Consider the following 12,541-nt stretch of genomic DNA (forward strand, 5'->3'; position numbering starts at 1 on the left):
CATAAAATTTCATTTCTTGCCCAAAGGTATTATGTTGTATTTATGTGCTTCATTTTATTATTTACGAATGTTCATAATACATGTGTTTTGGTCAAAGCCTAAGCGAAGCCAAAGTTCTTGTAGAACAACGGGTTAGTCTATTATCTATGTACATAACTAATATGCTTTACTAAGTCAATATAATTTACTTAAATAATTCAATTCTTACCCAAATATATTATGTTGTATTGATTATGTACACTCATAATATTTGAATTTTGGTCATAGCCAATGCGAAGCCAAAATTCAAATAGAACCTTACTCTAATATGTTCGTAACATTTGAACGTTGGTCATAGCTAACTCGAAGCCAATGTTTGAGTAGAACCTTACTTTAATCTATTCATAATACTTTAATGTTGGTCATAGCCAATGCGAAGCCAACGTTCAAGTAGAACATTACTTTTAACTGTTCATAATATCTAAATTTTGGTCATGGCCAACGCGAAACCAAAATTCAAGTAGAACCTTACTTTAATAGTTCATCACATTTAAATTTTGGTCATAGCCAACGCGAAGCCAATATTCAAATCGAATTTTATTTTTAGCCTATTATTTTGGTGTTGTAATAGGTTTTATCTTCATTATATATTTTGTCTGTCTTATTAAATTATCCCTAATTTAGCTTAAGTCAACTTTTCTATTTATATCAATCTCTAATCCACTTTAAGTCCTAACCCCTATTTTAAACCATTGACAGGGCGAACATTATCACATGGAGGGACTCAATTAAACTAACTCTTGAAATATTGGATCTTGATTATGCCCTAATATGTGATGCTCCTAGTGATGTTGCTGCTGACAGTATTGTAGATTAGAAACTTGAGAATGAAAAGTGGGAGAGGTCAAAGTGAATGTCTCTAATGGTTATCAAGTATTCCATCTCAAGTGCCATCAATGAAACTATGCTCTAATTATGAAGATACTTCAAAATACGTGAAAGTGGTGTGTGGGGGCACATAATGATAATGAGCAACATGTTCCATAAATTATAGCAATTTGACATGGAAAGTAAGCAATGGTTTTCTAGTTTACTTCATAATGACTTCTCTTCCATCACATTTTATGCTTTTTCAACTATAAAAATGTTATAGACAAATGAACAATAAGTGAGTTGATAAAATGTGTGTACAAGAGGATAAACAATTAAAGCTAGACAAATCAAAATTTGCTTACGCCACTACCTCTAACTTACCTAAGAGGAAGGGAAATAACGAGTGAGAAGGTAAGGCTAAAGCCTTAAGGACCACAGTTCATATACTGAATATGGTTCCTTCTAAGTTTTTCCTTATAACTACATTAGAGATTTGGACACGAAGGAATCCAAGTTTAAGTTATACAAAAGTATGATGTTGTCATGCTGAAGCAAAACTTTATAATCCATTATGAAAGAAATTTGACATGAGAAATTTGACATGAGGACCATCAAATTCTACTTTATAAAATATCCCGAAAAATTAAAGGGATTTAGATTTTATTTTCCTTCCCACGTTACTTGCATGGTAGAAATTTGAAAGACCGGGAGCCGGATCATAATACGTCATCATATACGTGTAAATACAATATGATACAGATCGAAAACGTTGCATTTACTATACTATACTATACTATACTATACTATACGGCGGAAACACATAGTAAAGGAATTAAACACATATCAACTCAAGTAATTATCACAATATTCATTTAACAATATCAGTACAAGTGATAATATTTTCTGCCAAAGATTACAAAGAATTACAAAATATGACAAGTTAAACCATATTTATACACAACTGCCTATGGCCCGTATAAGCTGTTGCAACGTATAAGACTTATACGCCCTTAACATATCGATCTAACAGTTAAGCTCATTTAACTATACAAGACCTAACATTAGACATTTTGCACAACTCCCCCTTGGATATTTCTTGGTCTTGGTGTCTAAGCAGTGGGCGTTCATGCTTCAACAGACTCCCCCTCGGATATTGCATAGACTAGGTTCTCAAAACATCGATCATTAAGTCATCTTCAATAATTCTCCCCCTTAAGTCAACAGTTTCAGAATCTTCAGGCATATTCGTTAAATCAGAACTCTTGCTATCTGAACTTCTAGAATTGACATGTAAAACCATTGAATTTTTTGAACTTTCGTATTTTACTGATGCGACATTGTTATCCGAACTTTCAGAACAAGACTCTTTTTCAACACAAACCTGATCGGATGAGTCTTTTTTCTTAATGATCCAATGATATAACTTTTATTTGGATCTTTTGACATAAAATTTCAAACTTTCAAACCTTTTTACATCACAATCTTTCAAATCAACAATCTCAACAACTTTTGGTTTCCCTGAAACATTTTTAACGGTATTGTCTTTTCTTTTGATAGTTTGTTTCGGAGGATCCTTTGGAATAATTGATTTGACGCTTGAGCTCGTATTTTTATATTTTGAATTTTGGAATTTTGGTTTTTCTGTTTTAAGAACATATTGGGTAGCTTTAGATGTAACAACATCTTATTTTGGAATGTAAGCATACTTAGGTGTATTCTTATAACAAGAAGGTTCCTCAGTTTGTTTACATTTGTCTTTTTGAATAAAGTAATCCTTATTGATTTGATTTCGATACTGGATTTCTCTATCGCTCTCAGATGTCGTACCATGTACAAATTCAACCTTATTAACTTGCTCATGCTTATACCCCACACCATGATCATTATATCCATACATAAGATCCCTAGTTACCTCATCTTTACCGATCGATTTGGGAAGAATATAGTCCAGGACAAAAGATGCTTCTTTGTAATTGTTAAGCTTCAAATCGACTCTTTAGACTCCCCCTCAGATTTTGCTTCGTCTTGTTTGTTTAAACGCTTGTCGTTCTCGAACCTTCAATACTAATGGTTTAAACTTGATTGTCCACAAAAATGTTGGAATCGATCTGCCCAAGACACATATAGGAGTTGATGTGGCTAGTACGTTATGATCCAAGTCGGGTCATACCCAATAACAAGCTAGACAAACACCATGATATTTATTTAAGATATGATCTAAAAAATAAATATCAACACTTAGAATATTTGGAAATTGGGTTTCTAAATATTAGCACTTGTGTAATAAATAAATTATATGGATAATTTATGTTATGAGATATTTTGCATTTTGCGTATTACTTGTAATGTTATTTAAGTTGGTTAAATAACAATATGCAAGACTTACTGCATTTTGCATATACCATGTTATTTAAGTTGGTTAAATAACAATATGCAAGACTTACTACGTTTTGCATTTTGCATGTACTATGTTATTTAAGTTGGTTAAATAACCACATGCAAAGCATATTGGATTTTTCATGTTACTTGAGACATATTATGTTATGATTAACATAAGTAAATAAAATAGATTACTAGAGTTTGAACCCATGTGGGCTGCCCCCCCCCCCCCCCTCTCCTCACTTAATTGTTTTATTTATTCCAAGACATGCACAAGAATTCATTAGTTGATTTGTGTGGTGCATTGGTTGCTCGTATCTCTTTCTCACACACACACACAAGAAGCAAGAAAACTCTCTCATCTTTCTCTCTAATTTCGGCCAAGGACTAAGAGGTACAAAGGGGTGTTTTTAAGTGTAAATCCTAGCATAACAAAGGTGTTTGTTGGAAGATTGAAGAATATAAAAGCTTGAGGTTCTTCTATCTTGAAGACTAGCCATTCATATCTTCATCTCCTTCATTTTCTTGGACTCCTGAAGGTATATTACATAAACACCCTATGGTTGTTTATATATTGGTAAGCATGCAAATTCGTATTTGGATCTAGGGCTTGGGTTTTGCATATAAAATCGGTTTTATATTTATCTATTTAACAAGATTTAAAACTTATTTAACCTCTGTGTTTTTCATATAAATGGATTTATATGACTTTGATAATCTTGTTAAAACCCAACACAAAAATCATCTCTAAACATTCATCCGCACTACTACCGCATTCCGATCTTCAAAATTCAAGTTCTTATCTTCAACACGTATCGTTAAATCATGAATATGCAGTAAGGATAACGTGGTAATCTCCATACTAGAGTTAATAAATTGCGGATGGAAGTGGATTCTGTTCAAAGGAGTATTGATGCGGATCCGTTTAATCAGATCTTGCGCGAGGATCATGCTGCGTTAGTTTTTGCGCTGAATGATGCTATTTTGGATGAGGAACGTTTTCTTAAACAAAAGGCAAAGGTGGAATGGCTAAAGTTGGGTGAGTCGAATACAGCTTATTTTCATAAAGTTGTCAAAGCTAATCAGTCTCGTAATCGGATCGATTGTATTGAAAATGAGGCGGGAAATGTGTTTCATGGGGAGGATGTTGCTAGAGTTTTAGTAAATTATTTTAAAGGTTTTCTTGGTAATATGGGTACGGTGTCTGAGTTGGATGATCAAGATCTTTTTCGTACAAAACTTTCGACGACTCAAGCTAACAGTATGGTAGGTCCCGTTTCGTGTGAGGAGGTTAGAGGTGCTATGTTTGATATTGGAGATGATAAAGCCCCCGGTCCGGATGGTTTTTTCAGCCGCTTTCTTTAAGAGTTCGTGGGATATTGTCGGTCCTTTAGTGATTTTGGCGGTGCAGGATTTCTTTATGTCGGGGAGATTGCTTAAAGAAGTTAATCATACTATTCTCTCCTTATACCTAAGGTGGGAAATGCTCGTTATCCGAAAGATTATAGGCCTATATCTCTTTGCAATGTGGTGTATAAATGTATTACTAAAATCATTGCAAATCGTATTAAAGGTTCGTTGGAGGGTATAGTTGATATAAATCAATCGGCTTTTATTCCTGGTAGGAGTATTTCAGATAACATTTTACTCGCCCAGGAGTTGATGCATAGCTACCACCTTGATCGTGGAACGCCTCGATGTGCTTTCAAAGTGGATATTCAGAAAGCCTATGACACTGTTGATTGGTCGTTCTTGAAGAGGATTTTAAATGGTTTTGGGTTTCATCCTAAAATGATCAATTGGATCATGACTTGTGTTACCTCGTCCTCTTTCTCAGTTTCGGTGAACGGCATTCCGCATGGTTTCTTCGTGGGTAAACGTGGATTGCGTCAAGGGGACCCGTTATCCCCCTATTTATTTACTCTTGTTATGGAGGTTCTCACTCTTATTTTGAAGCGTAGGGTTCGAAATTCTGGGGGTTTTATTTATCACCCGAATTGTGAAGACTTGGACATTGTTAATTTATGTTTTGCGGATGATCTCTTCATTTTTCTCCATGCAGATCCGGTGTCAGTTCAAGTTATTATGGGAGGTTTGGAGGAATTTAAGGATGTGTCGGGTTTGGCTCCTAGTTTACCAAAGAGTAATTTGCCCGTAAAGTATCTTGGTGTACCGCTGGTTTCTAAAAGTCTTTCTTACAAGGATTGCCGGGTTTTAGTGGATCGTGTTCGAGGAAGGTTAGCTGATTGGAAAAATAAGAGTTTGTCTTTTGCGGGTAGGCTTCAATTAATTAAATCAGTTATTTCTTCTATGCATATTTATTGGGGTATGATGTTCTTACTTCCGGCTAAATTAATCACTGAAATTGATAAACTCATGAGAAGATTCTTATGGTCTAATGGGGATAGTTGTCGGGGAAAAGCTAAAGTGGCTTGGGAGGCTGTATGCCTTCCTAAATCTGAAGGTGGTCTTGGTATTCGAAGGTTTTCCGAATTTAATGTTGCGCTTTTGTCTGCTCATATATGGAAGTTGCTTAGTAATAAGGAATCTCTTTGGGTCAGATGGATTCATACATATAAACTGCGGGGTGTAAGTTTCTGGGCTGTCCAAAATCGGGGTAATATGTCTTGGACTTGGAGAAACCTCTTACATATTCGGCAAATGGTGAGACAATTTTTCTGGTTTCGAATAGGGAACGGTGAATCTACTTATGTCTGGTATGATAACTGGTGTGCTATGCGTCCTCTGATTGATATGGTTTCTACTAGATCAATCCATCGGGAGGGTTTTTCGTTATCTGACAAAGTTTCAAATTTGGTTGAAGAGGGTTTTTGGAGGTGGCCGGTTGAATGGAATTCTATTTTTCATTCAGTGCAGTTTCCTTCAATTCAAAATCATAAAGATGATGAAGTTTGGATCAAAGATTTGAATGGAAAGTTTGTTCAGTTTTCTGTTAAGGATATTTGGCATGCTTTTCGAACTAAGGATCGCAAGGTCACTTGGTGTAATGTTGTATGGTATCCTAACTGTATTCCAAAGCATGCATTTTTATTGTGGCTGATCATTAAGAATCGATTAAAAACTCAGGATAAGGTGAGGTATTGGGAGACCCGAACTGATGTCAGCCAGGTATGTCCGTTTTGTGATTCTCAACCCGATTCTCATGATCATCTATTCTTTCGATGCTCGTTTTCGCTTAAAGTCTGGAAAGGTGTTTGTGATTTTGCTAAGATTGAGTCCTATTCTGTTTTTTGGGGGGATATCTTGGTGAAATACGAGTCTCTTACTTCTTGTAAAGCGGCGGATGTGGTTACTGCTAAACTTGTTTTAGCTGCGTGTTGCTACTTGATTTGGCAGGAAAGGAATTTAAGACTATTCAAAAATCAAAAGAGGGATTGCAATCAGATCATTGAAGCGGTAGTGGGCATTGTCAGATTGAAACTTCTCTCGAGTCGGTTACGTTCGGGCTCAAGGAAGTGGATGGAAGTTTGGAAGCTGCCTAATGCTACGTTGGAAGTCTAATGTTTATTTGGTTTTCTTGTAGTTTTATGGGCTGTGTTTAGTGTGTTTTGGACTAGCGAGTGGTATGCCTCTCGTCTAGTTTGTGGTTGTGTTTTTTTGTTGCCGTTTTGATACTCTGTCATTACGCCAGTTTTTAATTTTAATATAGCCTGGGTAACCCCCTTTTACCCAAAAAAAAAAAAAAAAAAAAAGTAAGGATAACGTATACGTAACTTTTTCATCTATATTCTTTTTACAAGTACCCTTGTATATGTCGAATCTCTTATCCGATCATATAAGTATGTAGAACCAAATAACGAATACGATCTGTACCTACTTATATATGTATGATAGACTATTGTAATATCACATGTGAAGATAGGGTAACAACATGTATGACTTATAAGCTTCAACCTCCATTGATATGTCAACATCAAGTTTCAGATAACGCCGACACGAAATGAATCAAAAATGGTAGAAAACGAGATAAACATCGATATGGATCGAAGAAATGGTAGAAAACGAGATAAACACGGCTCTAATACCAACTAAAAGTACATGATATGGATCGACGAAACTGATTTAACTCTTTAATGTATTGAGCGGAAATCAATACAAGATCAAAAACACGATAGATATCTCGTTTAAGCCTAAAGTTTATTGAAAGTAGTCACACGACACAAATGATATTACAATTAAGCACGAGCTTGACTGGATCCGAAAATACAACAATAAAAGAATATGATACATAAGCTTAAGAAAATAACAAACTAACAAACTATTTATAGACACATATAAACTGATAAACGTACAAGTCCAGCATACCGTATAAGTCACTTATACGGGTTACCAACGTATAAACTCACAGCCATTAACGTAGAAGTTCCAATCAGTCAGCAACGTATAACCAACATCCGTTTAAGCGAGTTATACGTGAACGGTACCAATCATGACATCATTAGCTGCGTATGATCAACAACGTATATGTCAATCTGTACATGTCTATCAAAGGTTAAGTGCAGTTATCTCCGTATGTGTCCCAATCAATATGTAGCAAAAAAGTATCCGCATAAGTAATACTCAACGTATATGTAGCTTATACAACCACAACATATGCGCCCAGTGTGAACATATCCGTTCTGCATATTCTTCAAATCCCGTTTCTACGTTTTAACACTACTATCAAACCGACCATTAACAAGACAAAAAGCTAAAGATGTTACTTGCATCAACAAAATTTATCATGCTAAGTTTTTAGAAGAATCTAAGATTATTAGGAGCAGTGAATGAAGTTTTAACTTGTATGGATACAAGGGCAAAAGGAGGGGGCGAGCTCTTCAAGTTTGCCTCCTATTACACCTCTTGGATGGATACTGCACTATCTCATGTTTTCTCATAAATTAATACTCATAATATCCTAAAAATGAAGCACATTAAACCTACCAGAGCAAGTCCAAATCCATGAACATAAAAATTAGCTTAAAAGGTCATCAAGACTTAAAAGGCCTAGTAGTATTGATGATTATGTAACCTACCTTAATAAAGCATATTTGGATTTAAGAAAGACTATTGATGCAACCTCTTATAATTAATGAAGACATTAGTAGTGATCTATCTTCTAAATGGGATCAGAATACGATTGATGAGCTTGACTCCATGAGCTCGGACGAAGTTTGGGAATTGGTTAAGTTACCTAAGAGTATAAAACCCATTGGATGTAAATGAGTTCACATAACCAAATTATACCCGAAAGGAAATGTGTAACACTATAAATCAAGATTGATTGCTAAAGGGTTACACTTAAAAGGAGGGAATTGTCATCAAGAAACCTTCACATCTGTTTCACTAAATGGTTTCTTGAGGATCATTATGACATCATTAGCTCATTTTACTTACAGCAACATCAAATGGATGTCAAAACCACTTTCCTTAATAGTGGCTCATATAAGGATGCGTTCATAACTTTACATGAAGGCTCTAAAAGTCCCAAGGTTAAGAACACTCAGAATGAAACAAGCATCATGTTAGTGGTACTTAAAGTTTGATGAGATCATCAAGAACCAAAGCTTTATCAAAAATGAAGTTGATCAATACACTTACCTCAAAATGAGTGGGAGAAATTTTACTATACTTGTTGTTTATGTGGATTATACCATTTTCGCAAGTAACAGCTTAGATTTATCGTATAAATCAAAGCGATTATTCTAACATAATTTGGATAAAATGATCTCAAAGATGCCACATACTTGGCATTGAAATACACCGAGATCATACTAATGGGATATTATGTTTATCCCAAAAGGTTTATATTTAATGTGTTCTTGCATGATATAATGTGAACGTCATAAACAGATCTGAGATCTTTAAGATCTGAATACGATTAACGGATCTAGTTCATGTATTACTCTTAATTAGTATATCAATATGTTATATTATATTAGCAATAGATTAAGTGTGTGAAGCTTTGATCGAGAGAGTAAACGGACAGAGTTTCATTACGTTAAAACCAAAATTTAAATTAACAGATGAGGAATCCTCTATATATAGACGATGGATTCTAGTTCGTTACACATTCCGTAACGAACTAGTCTCCATTTCGTTACATTACAATATATTAAATAGACATAACTAACTGCCCACTAGTTCGTTAAACATCCTTAACGAATTAGGAGGGAAATTAACTTAAGCTTCTAGTTCGTTAAACATCCTTAACGAACTAGATAGACCATAACGAACTACCTTAATAAAATAATATTTCTTTCATTAATAAAAACAAAAGATATATATATAAAGACTCGAGACGCAAAACCGTGCACTAACAGACACCCCCTTCTCTTGAGCTCTTTGTCTTTAAGTTATTTGAAGCGCTTCGTCTGCCAGTCTCTATAGCTGTGAATTCCATGCTCATGACACACACGAACAACACGTTGAAATTGCATTCCTCGGTCATAGTCTTCATGACGCTCGATTAATATCTTATTCTTGAACAGCACATCATTGTCGGTCTCTGTCAAGTTCACGAGCCACATAGGATCAATAATCTTAATCAGCTCGGTCTTTAAGCCCTTTCCCAAAACAATAACGACCTTGCCAGCACGATTGTCATAATACCAGCGGTTGAAAGATAAATACATATGTTGATTCAGCGTCTTGACTGGTACCCGCTTCATAGTCTTTGGCGGCTTTAATTTAAGCACAAGCTTCCTCCAACCCGTCCTTGGATCAACCTCGTCAATACGTTTACGGGTAGGAACCTGCGGCTTAAAGAACTTAAACCCGTGGTTCACCTCTAACAGGAAATGTTGGTGGAACCAATTTGCTTGGTGATTCCCGCCATGGTTTATAAAAGGTCGACACGCGAGGGTACGAACATCCCAACGCGGTAATGAGAGAACATCAGTAATATTTTCATAATACTGGACGTCGTTCTCCCATTTGATAATACAGACCTTTAAATCAGAATCATAAAGCCATGAAATGATATCACCTCTTACTTTAGACACGGCTTTAAAGGAAATCATCTGATTAGCTTGAGCACGTGCAACGGCTTCCACTTTCAGCTCCTGATCAACATACCTGTAAGAGTCAATAATCTTACGAGCCCTCTTGTCCCTATAAGCAAACCAGCCTTTAATATCCTCAACAGATGGATCAGTCTTCGAATCAAATCTTGTATCAACACTTTTGCCATTTATAACCTTCTCCAACTGATCTTCGGCTGCTTTGAAAGTTTCTTCAGCGAATATCGGAGCACCCTGATCAACGTTTGATCGTTGAAACAAATCAGGGTATTCCTCAGCCGTCATGTCCTCAATCTCTACCTCCTCATATTCATAAATAAAAGACGTGTTCATCTGAATCGTTGGATCATTCAGAATTTCCACGTCATCCTCAACTTGCACATCCTCCTCGGTTTCTAACACGTCCAACTCATTTTCATTCAACTCAAGTAGTATAGAAATTTGTTCTCGTATTAAGGACCGTTCCACGAACTGTCCCACCTGAATCTCATCAGCATTCACAATGCTTCTGATCACCCCCCCTCAGCATCAACAAATATAACAGTGTCAGCCTTTATCAACTCAATCGGCTTGTCATTTGTCGATTCCTGATAAACGACCACCTGACTATCAACATTACCAGCTGCCCCACTCATGCCTGCACCGGAGGATGAGCCGTGAGTTTGTTTCGTCTCACTTCCCCCAGCACCTGACCCATCAGGATCTTCATTATCATTTCCGAGCTTCTTTAGTTCATCTTCTTTTCATGTAAGCTGCAGAATCATGTCCTCTTGTTCTTTTAAGTTCACCACCTGAGACGTAACAATCTCACGAAGAGCTTTGGTCTCTTTTTGGCAAAAAGAGACATAGCTCAGCAGCTTCTTTTGATTATCCATCATGCGCTCTTGAGTCAGACGGTCAACAACCATCTGATTTTCATAAAGATGAAGTAAGCTCAAGATCATATTCATATGTTGATCCTGTGTCATGGCATGAAACGAGGGAGGAATTGGCTTAACAGGACCTTGAGGAAGATTGAGCCTCATAAATGAAATATCCATAGGCGGTGGTGGCATCATCGTTGGTGTTAGTGAAATCACTGTAGCAGTCGTAGGCCTTGGCAATGTGGATAGAATAGACTGTGGAATCATGCCAAGCCTAGGATCATATTGAGTGTGGTCGTCAATGTGAGTTCTGGGTGCTAGTAGTACGCGACACCACTGGTCGTTGGATAACAGACGACCTTGGAGGCTGGACTCCAACGAAATACCAACTCCAGCAGTCACTCGACGCTTCGAGGACCCTTCACCTGCTAACTCTTTCCCTTTTCTTTTTCGTTGAGCAGCTTCTACAGCAACTGTCTCAACCTCCACACGACGTTGTGGATGATTATTACCACCCTCACCACCATCATCATCACCTTCATCACCATTGTTCCCACCGGGTCCTTCACACTCAGAATCCGAGTCGTCGTGGATCCAGCTATCATTAGGAGGACATTCATAATCAGGATTGGATACATGACCAATCAAATGTTTGAATCTTGGAGGAGGATCTTGACAATACTGTTTCATCCTCCGCATTGTATCCGCTGTCATGTGTTCCAACTTTAATTTATCCTCGAGTAGTGTTGGATCGATCACCAAATCACCAATTGCATCCTGAACGAACAGTTGAATAAACTGAGGATACATTAAGAATTTTGTGCGTCGTTTCACGACAATACAATTCTCTTTTAGATGATCAAAGATCATCCGAGAAATTGAAAGGTTTATTCAGAATTAATGCAACGAAAGCCGATTGAAGCATGATACAGCATTCATGAAAACCTCATTTCCGTCCACCAAGGCAATGTATAAGAACATGTAGTAGGTACTTGTATGTGGGACACAAGTATGCCTTGTTATACATGGACGCTTCAAGATCACCAGCATAGAACAAATGACCAAATAACCCTCTAATCAGCTCTTTGTGATACTCACTTGGGTCATCAATAGTATCATTGAACCTCAACACCCTTTGAACAGTCTAGTTGATATCACCACTAGTCTTTCATTCACCTCAGCAGCAATGTGATTTTCAGTCTCCACGTATCTAGCAGTGTTCCAGAACTGAGAGACGATGCTGAATCGAACGTCCGGATTTGCTGTGACGGCATAATTAATACGCGAGCGATGAATGAATGCCAACACTCTCCAAAGACATTATCGACAGCAAAATTTGTACCAACGAAGGCACAAATATTATGTCTTTTGTCATACGGAAGGATCGGGAGATCTTGTTGTTGTTGTTGTGGCTCAGCAGCGGGA

At 36.8% G+C, this 12,541-nt stretch overlaps 1 protein-coding gene across 1 annotated transcript; it reads left to right on the forward strand.

Moving 5' to 3' along the window:
- The first annotated feature begins 4,113 nt into the window (after positions 1–4,113).
- LOC143576569 (uncharacterized) lies at positions 4,114–6,753 on the forward strand. Its single transcript, XM_077060631.1, has 2 exons — positions 4,114–4,573; positions 4,805–6,753. The coding sequence occupies exons 1-2, from the start codon at positions 4,114–4,116 to the stop codon at positions 6,751–6,753; spliced, it is 2,409 nt and encodes an 802-aa protein (XP_076916746.1).
- The last annotated feature ends 5,788 nt before the right edge of the window (positions 6,754–12,541 follow it).

The sequence above is a fragment of the Bidens hawaiensis genome, unplaced genomic scaffold (assembly GCF_021521415.1).
Source record: "Bidens hawaiensis isolate Kalapana, Puna unplaced genomic scaffold, B.hawaiensis_p1.1 tig00028241_1, whole genome shotgun sequence".
NCBI classification, from domain to species: Eukaryota; Viridiplantae; Streptophyta; class Magnoliopsida; order Asterales; family Asteraceae; genus Bidens; species Bidens hawaiensis.

Bases quoted from the DNA above. Each gene is read 5' to 3' on its own strand.
- LOC143576569 (XM_077060631.1), top strand. From the start codon at position 4,114: ATGGAAGTGGATTCTGTTCAAAGGAGTATTGATGCGGATCCGTTTAAT. The intron at 4,574-4,804 runs GTTTTTTCAGCC...ATCGTATTAAAG, and splicing joins TAAAGCCCCCGGTCCGGATG to GTTCGTTGGAGGGTATAGTT.